Source organism: Sceloporus occidentalis, unplaced genomic scaffold (assembly GCF_023333645.1).
Source record: "Sceloporus occidentalis isolate IW3139 unplaced genomic scaffold, rSceOcc1.0.p SCAF_13, whole genome shotgun sequence".
In the NCBI taxonomy this organism is placed as follows: Eukaryota; Metazoa; Chordata; class Lepidosauria; order Squamata; family Phrynosomatidae; genus Sceloporus; species Sceloporus occidentalis.
The window spans coordinates 14,468,858-14,488,680 of record NW_028316993.1 but is presented as its reverse complement, the minus strand read 5'-3'; the positions used below and the strand labels follow the sequence as shown (position 1 = coordinate 14,488,680).

Here is a 19,823-nt window from a genome sequence, read left to right as displayed (position 1 = left end):
ATTCTATGATTCTATAACATCAGGCTGCTGTTTAAAACACATCCCGCTGTGCTGCCCAGTGCAGCCACCCATAGCGGTGCATCACTTGCTCTGAGGTCAGAATGCGCTTTTCAACCATGCTACCAATGCTGGGCACCCCATTCTGATCTCAGTGATGCACTGCTGCTGCCACCATGCAAAACAGCACAATCAGACATGCTCGGGAACGGCCACCCAGTATCACAATTGAGGGTCTGAAGTAATGGAGGTAGGTCACATATGGCCGGGGAGCTACACTTTGCCCTTTCTTGCTTTAAAACGTAGTAAGTCCAGCCCAAATGAAGGCACCGCAGAAGCTGGACAGAACTTAATGTATCTGCAAACTGAAACTTCAAACAGTTCTCCGAAGGGAAGAAAAAGAAATGGTGTAATTCCCTTATCCTTTATAGGGAAATTTCTCTAATATTTGCATTTTTAGTTGGCCCAATAAAGGTACTCCTGTCATGTGGATTTTGGATGTTATTGCACTTTTCTGTATGGCCAACCCATGGATATGCAACTTTCTTCTGAAACTTAGCAAGGGGGGCAAAATAACATTATAAACAGTGTACAATAAATGGTGCGAGATAACTGCCCAAGTTTATTTGTTTTTGCTTTTGTACTTCTATGTAATGGTGGTTGGAGAACTATAATTAATTGTGATGTTGCTTTAAAGAAAGGAAAGGAAAGGAAAAGAATGGGCTTTTTCAGAAGAGAAACAGTAACTAGTTTTGCCATTAACATTCTCAGTGTGGGCATTTTGTACTGGTCCTGGTTTCATATGAAGTTTAATTACTCCCCCTGTATAAAAGCAATTACAGAATGTTTGGCAAAGAGTCCCTTAAAATTGAACAACCCATTCTTGGAACGAAGCAAATTTTAATTACTTAATGAAAAGCAATCAAAACTCAAGACAGGGACACATATAAATGTGTCATAAATAAGTTAATGCTGTTATTCCGTAAATGAATGAATTAATATTTAATTGGCAGAAATGATGTTTTGGTTTCACCGCTGAATGAAAGCCAACAACGTTCGCTTTGTTCCTCTGGAATTGTTTGTGGTTTCTTTTCATTTCCTCGCTGCTTTTTAGAGCCCCAGACAGTTACATGGCACCCTAAAGGCTCGGAAAGTAGGAAATAAAAGGAAAGGAGAAAGAAAGAAAAAAGGCAGAAAATGGCCCACGTTTATGAGAGAAAAGGGCAAGAGTTTAAAGCTAAATTAATTAAAGGAATATAATAATAGGGGCAAGGCTGTAATGTCCTATGGCCCTTTCATACTCCACAATTATAGCACTATGGTTCCACTTTATGGAATCCACGATTTTTGGTTTAGGAAAGAATTGTTGAGAATTCTCAGCCAAAGAGCTCCAGTGCCAGCAAAATTGATGCCAGACCCCTATAATGTCTATTGAACCCATAAAGACAGGCTAAAATAAAGCTGCTTTGGGTCACTTTGGAGGTATGCTGCTTAAATGACGCATGCGTCCTAAGAAGCCAGAAGCCGCACCAAAGCCATGCTCCAGTCCTAAGGACTGGAGCGCAGCTTTGGTGCAACTTCTGCCCTCTTCAGATGCGTGTGTCATTTAAACAGCATACCTCCAAAGTGACCCGAAGCAGCTTTATTTTGGCTTGTCTGTATGGGCCCTAATATTATCTTCTATATGTCGCATCTTCCATGACAATTCCTTAAATTCCTCTTTTGGTTATAAACTTATGTCTCCATGTTAGCATTTTGTCCCCTCAGTTGAAATAATAGTATCTATATTATGTATAGATATTTGTATAATTTATTGTTATTTCTAAACCTATACATACTACACAATACATTATACATATTACATAATACAATGTAGCTCCTATCATTAATGATTTCCCTTCACAAAATAATCTAAGACACTGATATAACAGGTTTTGAGTTTTCTTGGTTCAACATATTCAGACTATAGTCAATGCTGCCTTTGACACACAGTGCAGATCATTTTTAATGCTGTCCCTTCCTCTCTTCAATATCCTTTTCCAGGACTGGTGGAGATGCTAGCCAGGCAGAAAAGCAAGGAGACTCACTTTCCCACCTGGCCAGCAAAGCCACCAGTTGTGAAAGGCACCCCTTTCCACCAGTGGCTGCTGTCCCACAACCTTTTTGGGTCTAGTGGAACTGCTGTCCAGGTGGGAAAGGGAGGAGAGTCACTTTCATGCCCCACCAGTAGAATCATAGAATCATAGAGTTGGAAGAGACCGCAAGGGCCATCCAGTCCAACCCCATTCTGCCATGCAGGAAATCCAAATCAAAGCATCCCCAACAGATGGCCATCCAGCCTCCAAGGAGGGAGATTCCACTACACTCCAAGGGAGTGTGTTCCACTGTCAAACAGCCCTTACTGTCAGGAAGTTCCTCCAAATGTTGAGGTGGTATCTCTTTTCCTGGAGCTTGCATCCATTGCTCCGGGTGCTACTCTCTGGAGCAGCAGAAAACAAGCTTGCTCCCTCCTCAATATGACATCCCTTCAAATATTTAAACAGGGCTATCATATCACCTCTTAACCTTCTCTTCTCCAAGCTAAACATCCCCAGCTCCCTAAGTCGTTCCTCAGAGGGCATGGCTTCCAGACCCTTCACCATTTTAGTTGCTCTTCTTTGGACATGCTCCAGTTTCTCCACATCCTTTTTAAATTGTGGTGCCCAGAACTTGACACAATATTCCAGGTGGGGCCTGACCAGAGCAGAATATAGTGGCACTATTACTTCCCTTGATCTAGACACTATATTTTTATTGATGCAGCCTAAAATTGCATTGGCCTTTTTAGCTGCCGCAGTAGCGCCACCAGACCCAGAAGGCAGCCCAGTCCCACCAGAACACTAAGTGACATCTCACTCTGAGATGTCCCCCAGTGCAACCCACATTCCCGCACCCCCCTAGTGATGCTTCTACCTGTAGTTCCTAGTGTGCAGTAGTTTTCTGAGCAACATTTTGCTTTTAATAGTAATTTACTGTGCCCTCCATCCTGAGAGCATCTAGTTGGTGATATGGCTGTCACGTATCTGAAGCTTTTTCTTTTCCTTTTCTTTCAACTGGTGGTGTGGTTAATATAGTGGGCTTAACTGCGAGATTGTAATGGACTGGAAAAAATATATGTAAATATCTTTTGTTGCATTATGGAGGCTACCTGGAGTATGTTTTAGATGGGAAATTGGAGTAGAATGCATGTGGATCTGCTCAACAAGGTTTGGAGGCAAGCAATCGAGATATTAGAGGGCTTTTTAAAAAAATGAAGAAGAAGAAGAAGCTAAACCAATAAAATTGTGTTAAGCCACTGAGTTATAAATAGGCTTCCATGTAGCACGCTTCAAGTGTACGGTATTTCAAAGAATTACAAAAAAGAGAGAAATACATGTTACTATTCCGAAGAAGCTTGACATATCAACGGACAGTTTTGGAAGGTTTGCATACTCTCCAATATTCCATAGGTGAAAACTGGGATACGTGTGGCTAAGCAACATCAGCATGTGGTCAGGAAGGCAAAAGTGATTCATGAAGGAGAACAGAGAAGCTAGGAGAGGCTGCAGCATTTTGCTTTTGTCTGAGCCTGCTGGGAAGGGCAAGATTTTGCTCTCTCTTCTCCTCTGTCCCCTGCTATGTTAATGGAGTGCAAACTACTTTTGCACTTTGAACTCAGTTTGTAGCAATGGAAGTAAACTATAGGCTGAAGAAGAAAAGCTGGAGGAGAAATTTTGAAAGTAGCTAGAAGATGGGGAATTATCACTGCCAAATTGGGACAGTTGGAAGGTATGGGTTTGGGAAGGTAAGGGCAAGGCAAGGGTGGCAAATCAAGAGAACGTTTCCTAGAAGTTTAAGTTTGTGAAAGGAAAGATTTAAAAGTCTTATGAAGAAGCCACAATGTCTGTAAATCATGAAGGGCTGGAATTGTACTGAGCAGACCACCCCCTGCCATTCTTTTCACTATTTCCATCTAATGTTTTGGACAGGGGTATATTTATGCATATTTCGTTCTGTTTCTGTCTTGCCTTCCCATCAGTGAGCTCCTCTCCTCCACTTACCATTTTATCCTCACTACAGCCCTGTATAGTCTGAGAGGGACTGTTGGCATAAGGTCATCTTGTGAGATTCAAATTCCCAAAATCTCCTGCTGGTTGATCGTTCCTGTTGTGGAGCCTCTTGATGTGCTGAGACACCCTTTTCTAGGCAAGAATCAGAAAAACTGTGAACATACTTTAAACTTGTCTACGCACACATGTCCCACTACTGAAAAGATATGTTTTGATAAGGGTCAGCAGGTGAGTCTGAGGGCAAGGTATGCCATGCACAGAAGGTGTGATCCTAACCCTGATTTGCAAAGAAGCTATTGCACCAAGTGTGTAGACCTTAAGGCTTACAAGGGATGGATGTGGGGAAAGCAATTCCATGTTTCTTCATAGTGTTATGTGGCTTCAACCCTTTGACCATATCCATGTGTATGTTCCTTCTCTTCCTTTCTCCAGCCCCTTATTGCAGCCTCCCATCACCTCCTCTCCATGGCTCTATCCTCAGTCACACTGGGCTACAGCCAGGAAGCACCATCCAGTTTGGTTGCAATGCCGGCTACCGCCTCATCGGCCACAGCTTTTCCACATGTTCAAGGCGTCCGCAGGGTTACTTCCGCTGGAATGAAGCCATTCCTCTATGCCAAGGTGTGCAGGAGACAAACTACAACACGCATGTATAACCTCTATTATTTATTTGGGTTTCACTCTCACCATAGGTGGGGAATGAACCAGGTATGGAGGCACCAACTTGGAGGGAGGTGCCCCTGTTGAGTCCATGAGCAACTTTTGAATCTATGATTTAGAGTTATACTGAAAAATCTAGAAATCTGTAGACAGTGGACTTGGAGTTGTAGGGCAAAATCTAGAAATCTGTAGCTCAAAGGTTGACTTTTCCAATGCATCCAAAGGTGTGTCCAAATGTATCACTATCAGAAATTGAGTTCATATAAATTGCTTTTTGATTCCCTCCCTCCCTCCTTCCCTCCCTTCCTTCATTTTCTTCCCTGGCTTTCTGTATTTCAATCTATATTTCAATTTTTATATTTGTATCTTGCTTTTATACGCTTTGTTTTTATACATGGGGTGTGCAAGATCCTTTGGACTTTATCTTCAGCACTGGTGCAGCTTCAGCCCACTGAGTCCTACCATTGAGCAGAGTGAGGGAGTTGCCTCAGAAATCAAAGACAGGGAAGCAATTCCGAAATGTTGCAGGGAAAAGCTTTGTACTCAGTAGCCTACCCTGCGCACACCATGCTGACCTGCTGCCTTGCAGTACAGTGAAACAGACTCTCCCATTCCCTGTATTGGGGGGGGAATGACTGTTGTACAGTCAGCTTTGGTACATGGAATGGAATGGGATGTCTCCTCGATCTCACCACAGGCAGCAAAATGGCTGACCTTTACTAGGGACTTTCTTCCCATCTTCAGATCTTACGATGACTACTTCTTTCACATCTTCAGCTGCAGCAATGAGTGAAACATGAAGCTAGAAACTGCCATGATGAAAGGAATCGTAGAATCATTGTGTTGGAAGGAGCTACAAGGGCCATCTAGTTCAACCCCATGCCAAGCAAGAATGCACAATTAAAGCATTTCGGAAAGATCTTCATCCAACATCTGTTTATAGGTCTCCAAAAAGGGAAGGTCCAGCACCCTCCATGTCACTGTTGAATAGCTATTACTGTCACAAACAGGTGGAATCTTTTTCTTGCACTTTGAACCATTGGTTCATATCCTAGTCTCTGGAAAAACAGAAAGCAAGTTCGTTCCATCTTCTACATAACATTCCTTCCGTTCTTCAAAGATAGCTGTCATGTCAGCTCTCAATCTTTTCTTCTCTGAGCTAAAATATCTACTTCTTATAGAGCTTGGTTTCCAGACTTTTCACCATCTTAGTCATCTTCTTCTCATATAAAGATATATTTCTCTGAGTTTCTACCAGATATCCCAGGCCCACTAAGAGATGGTACCACTTAAAATTAAACCTATAGTAAGGTAGAGGTTTCCTCCCCAGACAAAATCTTTTGAAAGAAGCCCCCCAAAATTTCCAAATAACTCCAAATGAATTTTCTGGATGGGTGGAAACCGGTTGTCTCTCAGTCATACCAATTTTTTCTCTCCCTAAATTGGATTCAAAGAGAATTTGCAAGTTACTCAGCTCAGGTTAAAAAAATCTTGCTAATGTCAAGAGAAACGGGGAAGAATTGCAAAGGGAAAAGTGAAAAATCCCAATTGTAGCACAAAAAACAATTGGACTTTAGATCCTTAATCAGTGGTTTCTGATGAAACATTCGCTAGTAGCCAAACTAGGGCATGGCTGCATAAATCTTACTAATAATAGGTGCCTCCTTCTCTTTGACAGAGGAAGATTCAACAGAATTGAGATAAAAGCTGCTGATTTGAGCAGAGCAGAGGAGTTGGGTAGTACGGCCTAGTCAGCACCAGGCACCTGGGAGGTTGCCACAGCAACCATAATTTGTGAATCCCGCCGGGAGCCGCATGTGACAAATGCACCAGCGCAAGTGCATCTCTTACCTGTGAAAGCCGGAATTAATTATCAGCATCTTTGGAAACAAAGAGCCGGGTGATTTTAGCAGCTGGAACCCAGGGCAGCTGAGCGATAATGTGCAACAATTATCATCCCGCTGTCCCCAAAGAGCAGACTACCCCAAAGGTTACATTCCATTGAATAATGCCAGCTCTTGAGCCACTAGGAAAAGGGTTTTTTTAAATACCAAGCGGCGAAGCATGCAGCTTTTAGAGATGCAGGGAGTTCCAGCATCGTCTCCCGCAGCTGCGGTTGGGAACGGCAGGGCCCAGATCACCAAGGAAAGGATTCTGAGATGGTTTTTTCTTTCTCTTATTTTTTCTACTCGATAGAAGAACTAGGCTAAGTCTGCTGGTAATGCCTGTTTTCAGTCTACCACTTTCTACCTTTCTAATCAGGAATAGGCCAGGGTTCGATTCCCAGCTCAGCCATTGAAACCCACTTAGTGACCTTGGGTAAGTCATATTCTCTCAGCCTCAGAGGAAGGCAATGTCAACCCTCCTCTGAACAAAGTTTGCCAAGGAAACCCCATGATAAGTTCACCTTAGGGCCGTTGTAAGTCAGAAATGACTTGAAGGCACACGGCAACAACAAAGACCTCTAGACCTTGTTGGACTGGTGGTGCAGACACAGGTCTCTCTCTTCCATACTGAACCTTGCAAAGAAAAACTCCATTGCATCATATTGTGTCAGAGAGTGCCCAGTTGTGCCAAGCCAGAGTGTTGCTTTGATGCAAAAGAAAACAAGACGCATCTCCATTTTGAATGAGGAACCAATTGCCGGAGCTAAGACCTTGCAATGGAATCCACTTCTCTCTGACCATCTGTGTGAAAAGTTGGGTGGATGGAATTGAAGGACTTCCTTGAGTGACTTAATGGCCTTTTTGGTGAACTACAGCTGGTCTGAGCAGGCTTGCATTAGAACTAACTAGGCTGTGTATTGACATAGGATTAATAGAATTTCTCTGACTGGAGACTACTGCAGGATGACAGAAGCCGTCATGCCAGCTGTTAAAAGACGGTTAATTAAAATGTGGAAGATCACAGTTATGGAGCAGATTAATAATTAAATGAAACCAAGAGAGGCACACATTTCTACAGTTGCAATCAAGTGTAATGGTGCTTTTTCATTTTGCTTCGAGGGGGAAAGAAACATGATTTGGAGCCTTTGCTTTTGTTTTTGTTTTTCCAGAATGCTGTTGCCAATGTCGGTCTGAAGCAGATTTTTGGATTACTCCAATACATGTGCAGGGAAACATTATGATAACAAACTGAGTGCATTCTGCTACCTAATTTTGTTTTGGATACTATAAAATAATAAAATATTGAAAAGCAATAGGAGCAAGCTGCCATCGGAGATGATTTAACATTTCGGGGATATTTGTAGAAGTAGAAATGAAGGCGTTGTGCTCCGAGGCAGTTTGGGAAGAGATGCCACAAGGAAAGAGACACACAAATATTCACATTCGCACACTCGAACCCACACTTCAGGATACTAGAGATGAACAAATCTCCCTCATTCCATTCTGTGTCGCATTTGTATTTGTGCTTCGTGAAATTGCTTTGTGGACTTCCATCATCAACCCACCATTTTTAAAAAATATATATCACTCAAAATGCATATTGATGAGCTTTATTTCTCTGCGCATGACTAGCAGTGATGGCTTCCTCATGTCCTTTTTCCGATTCATGAGAAATAGCCACAATTTCTTTGCTCACTCATTTCCCAGATCCAGTGATGGTTTGTGACTTTTGTATCAACAGAGTGATGAACCTGGTATGGGATTTTAGCCTGAACTTGAAAGAAACTATTCGAAGTGCTGAATGCTCTCTCTGCTTTGGAGTCCACATCTTGAGTAGCTAAGCTCCAGACTTTAAACATGAAACAGATTCACTACCCTGCTGACATAGAAGCCATTGGCTCTCACTGGGCCAAGAGCATCCAGCCACACCGTCCAGAACTTGTCTACACTACTTAAAAACTTGTTAAAAATTCACCATATCCCCTGAATCTGGGGGGGATAAGGCCACATGATGCTCCAAAAAGCCCAGTGTGAATAGGGCCAGAGGAGATGGGGCAGAAAGACGATACCAAAGACAATGGGGTGTTTGTAAAGGGCAGAAAGCAGAGGCTGAGCTCCACACCAGGCCATTCCTGACTGTTTGGATCAGATAACACCTGAAGATGAAAGAGATTACAGAACTAGAGCCAGAAGGGGTGAGGACTTTTTTCCCTTCCAGCCGCTGCCGTTCTGCTCACTGCTACTCCGGTGACTGCTGCATGCAATTGGTATTCATCGCAACTCGCCGTCTAGACGCTCGGCCTTGTCAGAGGATTTGCCGAGCTCCTTTGTGGCTCAGATGACATGCACGCAATTATCATCCCAAAGCCAGGATGCGACTGATGACACACACACACTGGCCAGTTGGATCCATTTGCACAGGGCTCTTTTTTAAATATTGGGGGGGGGGGTTCCCAGCTGCTGCTGCCTTTCCTTTGGAGCTTCCACAGATCCCACATGCCAATTATGCCCAATAAGAGAGGGTTCTTTGGCGCCACAAGGTGCATGGCATGGAGGATGTGATTCACAAGGCTCCACTGTAAGGTCAGAGGCTGTTTGTAGCTGTTCCTCATAGTCCTAAGAATTGTTCCTCAGCTCTACTACTTGCTCCTTTTCCCTCAAAAACGGACTCTTCAACCTTGGGTGCTATCTAGATTGTTGTTTGATCTTTATGTTCACCTTCACACAGTAGACAGCAAATGCCACAAGATATCAGGATGTCTGCAAACTTGGATTGCTTTCAAAAGGGGACTGGAAGAATTTACAGAGGATGGGGTTATCATGGCTACAAGGAATGGCAGATGGTGGCTCCCATGTCAGTGGGTTATCGTGAATCCACTCCCAGGTTTTGGTCCAAACTGTCAAGGACCTATGCAAGATGCTAAACTGAGCTTTTCAGACATTTCTGCACTGTGGGTAGCTCCTTTAACATTCAAACTGAAGGCCAAGGCAGATTGATCCTCCCACTGGCGTTCATGGTGGATATAGATTGCATTTGTCTACATCTCAGTCCCTAATTTTCCAGTTTTTACAGCATCAGCTCAAATTCTTGCCTAATCTCTTATGCAACACATGCTCAGTTTGGATGCTTCTTGTCCCCACATTCTGTGTTGGGTACTGGTCTGCACCAAATGCTGTGAACTGATTGTTTTTTATGGGTTTCTCTTATTGGGCACACTTGGCATGTGGCTGTGTTCTGGAAGAGTTTAATAAACTCTTCCAGAACACGGCTGCAAGGCCAAAAAAAACCCCACAAAAGTCTATGGGTGGCAACCACGAAAGCCTTCAACTTCATGCTGCAAAATGAGTTTCCACTTTCTCAAAGAATTCTTCCTCCATCTCAGTGGTTTTAAAAACGGTCTACTTTCAAGGAACTTCTTTCATTTCATTTGGCTTTTAGTTCACCTGTGCTGTCATCCAGCCTTACCATAACCCTGCATAAATCAAGAATGCACTATGGAATATAGTCAGTGCTTTTCTAGTGATAGCAGATTGCAGGAAAAACCAATAGTTAGTGGACTGGCTGTCTTTTTGAGGCAGCAATCTATCATCCTGACCAATCTTCCTATTAAGACATCTGTGAAAAGCTTCCAAAGAGTGCCAGAATTCCTCAGCATGCAATTTACAAAACCAGTGGTCTTATCCATAGCTGCCATTGTCCTCCATCCCCATTTGAAGGATTCTCTAAGGGCACACGCAAGTCACATTGAATCAGCACTTCTGATCACAATAACAGTCCAGAATTGTAGGACAGAGTTCAGCCAGAGATAATTCACACCACTGTAGCATTGCTAGTCTGTATAAAATGAAGAACAAAAACTCAAGAAAGGGACGATCGCTGTGCAAACCACCAAGCTGTTTGTCACCTCCCAGGCTGAAAATCAATTTTGTATCATTGGCCGATCTTCTGTTATGTCACAGAAGCTTAGCTCTTAAGTGTCACAAGCAAAGACTGGAGGTATATTTCATTGGGAAAAGGTATGCGCCGCTACTATGCCAGGCAGTTCACTGACCAAACTGTGACAATACCATGGAAAGTGCAGAAACATTTTAATTTCTCGAGGGTGCCGTGCCATCCGAAATGACCTAAAGCCATAAAGAGCCATGCCCTGTGATGGAGAGGCAACGGGGTTGTAATTGCTCTTGTTGTTAACAAGGTTTTATCAGCCATCTTTTTGGGCCATGTCCTTGAAAAGCAGCTTCCAACAATAAAAAATATATATAATCATCAAAAATAAAAAACCTATAAATAGTACCATAAAAATCATTAGGCAACGTAAAGCAATAAAAGTAACAAAGCAGGTTGATATAACTTTAAAAACTGCTTCGAAATCCAGGTGCTGTAGTATTTTAAAGCCCATTTGGAGTATCTGAAGTATTTTGAAGCCAATTTTATAGCATAGTGTCCTTGTCTGTGTCAGATGGAAACTCAAAATAAATTGGTCTTTGAAACCCATTTAAAAGAGCTGTACATATTACATTCATGTTAAAATTTCCCAAGTGCAAAGTTATAGATGAGAAACCACTGTCCATCAAATTAATTGTTCTCACTAGCAAATACACAAAATGGGCATCCAAGCAGGTAAGTTCATATGAATGAAGGCCCAAACAATCCCAAACATTTGCTTGGATCCCTATGGCGAGTAAGGCTGCAGACAAGCAAGACTGGCTGATCCTGACCAAACCACTCAGAGAAGCAAAGATCTTACGTAAGGTGTAAGTGGTAACACATCTTTCGATTTCCTTCCCAGCTATCTCTTGTGGCGTTCCTAGAGCTCCAAAGAATGGCGTGGTTTTTGGCAAGGAGTACACAGTGGGCACCAAAGCGGTCTACCAATGCAAGCAGGGGTTCCAGCTCCAGGGCCAGAACAATTCCACCATTGAGTGCCTTCCAAATGGTCAATGGAGTAACGGCAATGCCCCTCTTCCATGTGTGGGTGAGTGGCCTGGACCACCTTCGGTTGCTTTCCTTCGTTGTTTCCTTTTTGATATGGTTACATTTGCTTAAAATGGATGTATGTGTTGTGTGCTTTTGAGTCACCTGTCAACTTAAGGAATATGCAGAAGTGGTTTTGCCATTCCTACCCAGAATTATTTAAGGATTAAAAAAGAGCTCTGCTGATAGGACTTGTTCAGTATTTCTTTTCCCCATTGAGGGATAGTGTGGCGCTTTGAGGGAAGATACGAAGCAGAGCATGAAGGCATCAGCTGTCCTCTGTAACAGGGATGTAAATGTAAATTTCAGCCTTACTTGTAGGGATGAATAATTATGATAGTTTTTTCCCCCATTTTGAGAGAAAACAAACATTCATCAACAGTATTCTCTTTGTATTCCCACACCTCCAAGTGTTGTGAAGATTTGTCTATCGTGAATTGATTTTCCATATTTCTTGGGTAGCATTAAAGTGTTGGGTCAGCGGTGTAATATTCTAGTTGCAATGCACTGCCTTTTGCTACTTGAAAGCAACCTGCTTTCAGGCCAACGGAGAGCCTTACTCATGCAGAGTCTTCACATTCTGCATTCAGAACTTTAATATTAATTCCATCATGTGTCTGAGGAAGCAGATGGAAATCCATGAAATCCATGAAAGCTCACGCTGAAATAAACCAGCTTGTCTTAAAAGTGCTGCTAGATTCCTTTTCCCCCTACCCCCTTTCTTATTTTTTGAATCAGGGTGTGTAAAATGCAGCCTGGGGACCATATGCAGACAACTATATATTGGTATACTGAGGGGGGCTTCAGTTTAGCCCAGGATGATTGTTGGCAAAGTTCCTACAAGTAACAGTCTTTTTGTTTTCTTCTTTTGGCATGGCTGGGGTTCAGCCATTGGTTGTCCAGACGTCGGCAGCATAGCTGTGGAACATGGTCGATGGAGGCTGATCTATGAGACCCAGTACCAATACAACGCCCAGCTAATGTTGATCTGTGATCCCGGCTACTACTACACAGGGCATCGGGTCATCCATTGCCAGGCTAATGGGAAGTGGAGCATAGGCGAGCCCATGCCAACTTGCAGAAGTAAGCCAGCTGCCACCTTGACATTTCAGCTGAACAGCAGTTAAAAGTCAAATGCACGCATGGGAATTAGAGGAGGTAGCAGTGCCCTTACTAATACTTGGCTGTTGTAGATTTTTAGAAATACGTGGCACAGACTTTGGGGAGAGGAGCGGGCTGCAACAATTTACATCAAGGGTGGGATGGGTGGCCTTCCTGATGTTGCAGCATAACCAATTGTGAGATGCTGGGAATTGCAATCTAACAATGTCTGTAGGCCTGCACAATTCCCACTCCTATGTTACACAGAATGATTTCAGTCCTCAAAAAGGACTGTTTAGGTTGCTGAAATGGCTGAGAAAGACGATCCAGGCAAGTCCTCTTGGCCCAGTCACCTGGCTGTTTCTAACCTGCCAAGCAGGTGAGGGCAAGTGTACCCTATCCAGAACAAGGCTTTCTTGAATAAGGAGGTTCATTTATTGCATTTCATAGTAACCCATGAAAAGTTGCCTTTGGGATCCACTTTTCGTGTTGATGAAACAGGTGGCTGCTTTAAAAAACAAACCAAGGAGTTTAGCCTGTGAGAGAAGTGCAAACACACAGCAATGTAACAAGGGCAACGTCGGTGACAGCTGTCTTGTAATTCTTGACAAGAGTGTTGTGTTTCTTCAGCGCAGTCTTTATGAGAGGTGGTGGTGGTGTTGTTTTCCTCCCCAGCCCCTTTTAAAAGAGAAAAGAACGCCTTTCACACTTTTACAAGAATATGCCTTGCCTGGCCAAGCCGTTTCCCAGTTTTGCATGACTGGGCAAGTATGCTGTGACGGGCTTTTCATCTCTGTCTTGAAATGAATCTGAGAAACCGAGCCAATTCTAAAAGGCTGGTAGGGTCAGCGAAACCGATCCAAACCATCAAGTTAGAAGTGCATCAAGGGGAGAGGAGTGGACAGAGTCTTGCCCTTCACTGTAGGCTCAGGCAAAAGCAAAGAGCTGCAGCCTTTCTTAGCTTCTTCCTTAACTACTTTTAGCAACCACCTCTTGTTTAGATGGATACAGATCAAGCGATATAAGCCAGTGTTTTAAAATCCCTGAAAATTCCTAAGTGACACTACATTGGCTGTTGGTTGTGGCCCTATGGGAAACTAAAATTTGAAGTAAATAGATACCTGATCACCTCCCACAATAGGCTGGAAATAGGTATTAAAGCTGATACCTATTTTGGAATCCATGCTGTTGCTCCTTGCTATGACTCTGGCAGCTACTCAATGGCTAGGGGCTGATGCTCAGTCCAAAGCGCAGCAGGAACTAATGTCTGCTGCTTTTAACATGTCACATTTTCTCTTTCCTCCTCCCGCCTTTCCCCTTTGTCCTCAGCTTACTTCACTTGCTGCAAACTAAGTTCAAAAGGCAAAAGAAGTTTGCACAAAACTTAACTCAAAGCACAAGGGAGAGTAGTAAAGGGGTGGAGTCTTGACCTTCCCTGTAGGCTCAAGCAAAAGTAAACTGATGCAGCATCTCTTAGCTTGTGCATTCTTTCTCTGTAACGTTTGCCATCTTGACCACACTCTGATGATGCTTGCCTGCACAATGCCCGGTTTTCACCTGTGAGATGAAATGTTGGAGCATATATGGGACTAGCCGACAGATTTAGGCCCATAACTTAGCTTTGTGAGCAAAATGTTCATAGGAGATCATTGTCAATGCCCTTGCCTTTCCCTTCCTCCCATTGGTTTTATTTTTTCCACTCGATATCGCAAGATGTGCTTTGTTTATTTTGTTTTTCCAGTCATCTCCTGTGGAGACCTACCGGTGCCGCCCAACGGGAACAGGATCGGGACTTTAACCACTTATGGAGCTACTGCCATCTTCTCGTGCAATACTGGCTACACCTTAGTGGGATCACGTGTCCGAGAATGCATGGCCAATGGCCTCTGGAGCGGACTGGAGGTGACATGCTTAGGTAGGTGTTTATGGTGATATTTCATAGGATGCTTATGAGCTTTTGGGGAGCTCAGAATGCCACCATATTTCTACAGTCCATACTGAAGTATTAGAACTAATCTAGTACAGTGGGCCCTTGGTATCCACTGGGGATTCATTCCATTTGTGGATACCAAAATCTGTGGATGCTCAAGTCCCATGTACAATGGGGTAGTATAATGGTGTACCTTATTTAAAATTGCAGAATCGAGGTTTGGTTTTTGGGATTTATATAGTTTTTAAATATTTTCAGACCATGGATGCTTGAATCCATGGATGAAAAACTCATGGATACAGAGGGCCGATTGTGTGCATGTGGCCAGGCTTAGATCAAGGTTAAACCATGAATTTTACCTTGGGGTCATTCACTCTAGCTTAAATGGATTGTTGTGAGGCTATACATAGGGAGGAGAAGAGCCTTATGCAGCTTTGGTCCATGCCATATGAAGAACTACATCTCTCTTTATGAGCTCATTGGAGTTGTAAGGTCCTCAGGAAAGTGTCTTATACCTATCTCAATTTTTGGAGTTCAAAAAAGAAAAAAGAAACTCAATAGAGACAGGTTCAAGGGAGCATATTCTGCATTCGAAATAAGTAATAGATCTGCCTGATTTTTTTCCCCTGGTTTGGATTCCTATCCAGCCGGTCACTGTGGTGAACCAGATCCCATTGTCAACGGTCAGATAAACGGTGAAAACTACAACTACCGAGGCAGCGTGGTATACCAGTGCAACCCTGGCTTCCGTCTCATTGGGATGTCGGTCCGGATCTGCCAGCAGGACCACCGCTGGTCTGGAAAGACTCCTGTCTGTGTGCGTAAGTATGTTGCTATCTTTATTACAGTGTTGTATGCGGCACAAATTGTGTGACTCACAGTTTCTATGAAGATTCAAAGGCAGAACAGATTAAGGGATCAATAGAAGGGGGCAGAATGTCCCATTAGAAAGGGAGACTTTCAACCTCCTTGAAATAAAGTACACTTATACCTCCATATTCACTAGGGTTAGGGGCACAAAATCCCCGTGAATATGGAAAAACCGCAAATAACAAAAACACTATGTTTTACCTGACACCTCTCTAGGAATCTCTAAATCCTCCAGGGCAACTCTGTGGTCAAGGTCCGACAGACACTGACCATAGGACTGCGCTGGAGGAGCTACAAAGGCCTAGTAGAGTAGTCTCTCTAGGAATCTCTAGGTCTTTCAGTGCAACTTTTAGTTCAAGTTGATCATAGAGTTGCAGTGGAGGACCTAGAGATTCCTTGAGGGAATATATTAATCAAATCCATGAATAACCAAATCCATGAATAATCAAATCCGCAAATATCAAAGCCACAGATATGGAGGGATGAGTGCATATATAAAACAATACATTGCTGACATTTTACTCCTTCTTTAATGCCATCCATTGAGAAAAGTCCATCTTCTTGCTGATGTAGAGGATGTCAATTGAGATAAACATGAATTCAAAGTAGCTATATTGCTCCAAAATGAGTGATTTAGGGGAACACGTAGCGGTTTGATCTTTGGATTATCACCCTGGAGATCAGGGTTCAAATACCTGCTTGGCCACAAAAATCCATTGGGAGGCCTTGGGTCAGGTCACACAGTCTCAGTCTCAAAGGAAGGCAAAGTCAAAGCCCCTCTGATCAAACCTTGCCAAGAATTCAAGGACAAACATATTATAGGAGAGGCAATAAAATACGGAAAGAAGGGTTTGCATGACACACTCTTAAGTAAAAAAAGAGAATTGTATGAGAAAAATCTGTAGTGCTGATTTAAAGTTCCCCGTTCGTACACTGGAACGAGGGAAAACCAAGACGCTAATATGATTTTGATAGACAACATGTAAAGCTCAATTGGATTACAAAGGAAATGATACGGACAAAACAACTGGTGGTGCGGCTGCGTACGATAAAATATTCTGTGCAGAAGATGGAATATTAAGGAAGTTATGTATGTGTGGTATTTTTTTTTTCAATCTAATTGAATGCTGTGTGGATGAAATAATTTTTTGCAAATAAAATATATTTTAAAAACAAAAGAAATTTCTGAAAAAGAGGGTAAAAAGAGCAGCATTTGGACTCGTTTGTTTTTGGGTGAGTATTCGTAAAGAGTAAACCTATCTGGGGGAGTGAAGAAATGATGGCTTTGACAGGGAGACAGGACATAAATAAAGTTTTACTTTTATTATTATTTATTATTTATTGACAGTTTGGTTTGGAAGGGAATCATTTACTGTAAGGATATAGGCCTTTGTGCTTGAGAAATGTAGCCCCGCCATGTCCCCTAACCCCCACATTTTAACTAGTTGCCAAGACGGTGTGCAAGTAACAAGTTGGCTTTCTCACTGCAGCCATAACCTGTGGCCACCCAGGAAATCCAGCGAACGGCTTGACGCAAGGCAGTCAGTTCAACCTGAATGATGTGGCCAAGTTTGTATGCAACACGGGGTACCGCCTGGAAGGGACATCCAAGTCTCAATGCCTAAGCAACGGGCAATGGAGTAATGCCCTACCCATTTGCCGCAGTAAGTCCTTCCCTCTTGGTTCCTCTTATTTGGATGAATGGATCAGAGGCTCTGTTAGAGAGGTATGTATTGACCTCCAGGGCTCTGACCGGAGCAGTCCCGCTTTCCCTTAAGCTGCAGAAATTAATAGAAGGATGGAATCATCATTTTTTAAAAACTATTTTTTATGTTGGACTCCAACTCCCATTAGCCCCAGCCAGCATGGTCAATAGTTCAAGGTGATGGAAAATGTGGTTTGAAAACATTTGAAGGGTTCCAGTTCTGCCTCCCATTCTATAGGAAGGTTAAATTGCTCCTTTGTTCAGCTATGGAGGTGGGGGAAATACTTAATTTTAACAAGTAGGTTAAAGCCTTAAGAATGTTCTGAATGTTAACGCTTCCAAAATTTGTATAATGAACCTATTCTGGAATAAATATTGGCTCTATTTATTTTTACCATTCAAATATATGTGTGTATGTATATATGCATGTGTGTGTGTGTGTGCGTGCACATATATCAACACACACACATACACACACACATGATCTTCATATGGTTGGAAGGTGGAAGTATTTAATGTAAATATACTGTTCTTATATTGATTTCGTATATGGTGTGTACATTTTTAATTCCGATATATATATATATATATATATATATATATATATATAGGTTTTGGAATTAAACTTATACAATTATAGATTCTAAAACTTACACACTATATACAAAATCAAATATGCCAACAATATATTTCCATTAAGTACTTCCACCTTCCAAGCATCTTCCAACCATACCTTGAAGAAAATTTGCAAGATGCTTTTGCCTTGGCACAAAAAGAAGAAGGGCAACGGTGCCTCGCCCTGACATTTTTGTTTGGGTCCTTTTCGTGAAGCTGGTGGTGCTCTTGCATAGAAATGGCTGACTCGGTGGGTTCCCCCGTCTAGGATTCTCTTTCCGGGAAAGGGGCATTCAACGGTTTTTCCAAGGAGATAAATAGAAGGAATATTTTCACTTCTCGAATTCCCTATTCCTGCTCTCCCTTCCACTTCGGGCACACCTCCCCTCCTCTGTCATCTACCTTTGTGTCCCTACAAAATACCACCACTAAACACCCTCCCCACCCCACCCACCCCAAAAAATCTGGACATCTCTTTGGAGATGAGTGATCTGCTGTTATATTTTGTAAGTTTTGCATTGCTGTTACTTACAAGTAAAGGAAAATGAATCATTCATTTCAAGGAAACCAAATATCAGGAAAAGATGACCTAAGAGTTTGATCCTCTCTCCTCTTACTTTAGGGTTTTTTAAAAATCACTTTCCCCCTTTATTACACCTTGTGTTTTATCCCCTTTTATTTTATTTTTCCTGTGATTTGCTTGCAGTTGTAAACTGTACTGACCCCGGGCACCTGGAAAACAGCGTCCGTCAAGTGCAGCTGAGTGGGCCTCACAGATACAGCTACGGAACCACAGTCTCTTATCTGTGCAACCATGGATATTACTTACTGGGCACCCATGTCCTTACCTGTCAGGGGGATGGCACTTGGGATCGACCCCTCCCAGTGTGTCATTGTAAGTGGTTTGGTTTCCTTTAGAGACTGAGCTCCCTACTGGTCTATGCTTTGCATATGTGTTGGGTTGTTGTCTTCTTTCTAAGATGCTGATCCTATCCCATTGCCCAAGAATCATTTCCCAGATGCCCAGTTTAAAATAAAGAAGAATAACACAAGGCCACTGGGAAGTCACACTCTCTCAGCCTCCGAAGGAGGCAATGGCAAACCTCCTCTGAACAAACCTTGCCAAGGAAGCCCTGTTGTAAGATCGTCGTAGGGTTGCCATAAGTCAGTGATGATGAACCTATGGCATGCGCATCAGAGGTGGCACATGTGCCGTCGCCCCAGCACAGAGTTTGCCAGAGTTTGTTACTAGAAAGCCAGAGGGATATGGCACTTTGCAATAAATAAGTGGGGTTTGGGTTGCAGTTTGGGCACTCGGCCTCTAAAAGGTTCACCATCACTTCCATAAGTCAACAATGACTTGATGGTGCAGAACAACAACAACTGTAAGCCTATGAAACCTTGATATTTCAGACCAGTAGACAGGATCGTGAAAAGGAAGCATTGACCTGTTTCCAGACTGTTTCATTTCCCCATGTTTTTACCCATAACTAATGCCTCTGCATTACTACTTTTAAGAGCAGTCAAGTGGGAGATCAGCTCCAATTTGCACATTTATTTATTTATTCATTTTATATTCCACTTTTCTCCCAACACAGAACATAGAATGTCTAATAATAAATGAACACAAAATAGAACTGGGGGGGGGGGGGGGGGAGAGAATATACACAGAAGCTTTTTAAAAAGAAAACCCAATATTGTTAAAAGCACAATGTTATTTTTTTAAAAAACATTTCAGTCCAAGAGTTCAGGGCATTTCATACAGGAATGAATAAAGACCACATCCCTCAACTGCTACTAAGAGGATTAATGGACATGTCAGGATAGACCTCTACCTAGACATCAGTCCAGATCTCATAGAAGTTACTTTTTGGGACTGCAACTGACAGAAGCCCACTGGCTTTGGGATTCTGGGAGTTACAGTCCAAAATGTGATAGCCATGATCCTATATCATAATCCATATTGAGTAACTTTGCATATACTTAACTATATAGC

The 19,823-nt window shown here is 42.6% G+C and overlaps 1 protein-coding gene across 1 annotated transcript in view; it reads left to right on the top strand.

Annotated features, from left to right (window-relative positions):
- LOC149305054 (CUB and sushi domain-containing protein 2-like) overlaps window positions 1-19,823 on the top strand; it is a 460,431-nt gene that overhangs the window by 406,804 nt on the left and 33,804 nt on the right. The window contains exons 49-55 of the mRNA XM_089478213.1: window positions 4,518-4,706; window positions 11,422-11,607; window positions 12,495-12,689; window positions 14,449-14,622; window positions 15,285-15,458; window positions 16,998-17,171; window positions 18,534-18,722. Coding sequence (XP_089334339.1) covers window positions 4,518-4,706; window positions 11,422-11,607; window positions 12,495-12,689; window positions 14,449-14,622; window positions 15,285-15,458; window positions 16,998-17,171; window positions 18,534-18,722 — 1,281 coding nt within the window. The remainder of the gene's footprint in view (window positions 1-4,517; window positions 4,707-11,421; window positions 11,608-12,494; window positions 12,690-14,448; window positions 14,623-15,284; window positions 15,459-16,997; window positions 17,172-18,533; window positions 18,723-19,823) is intronic.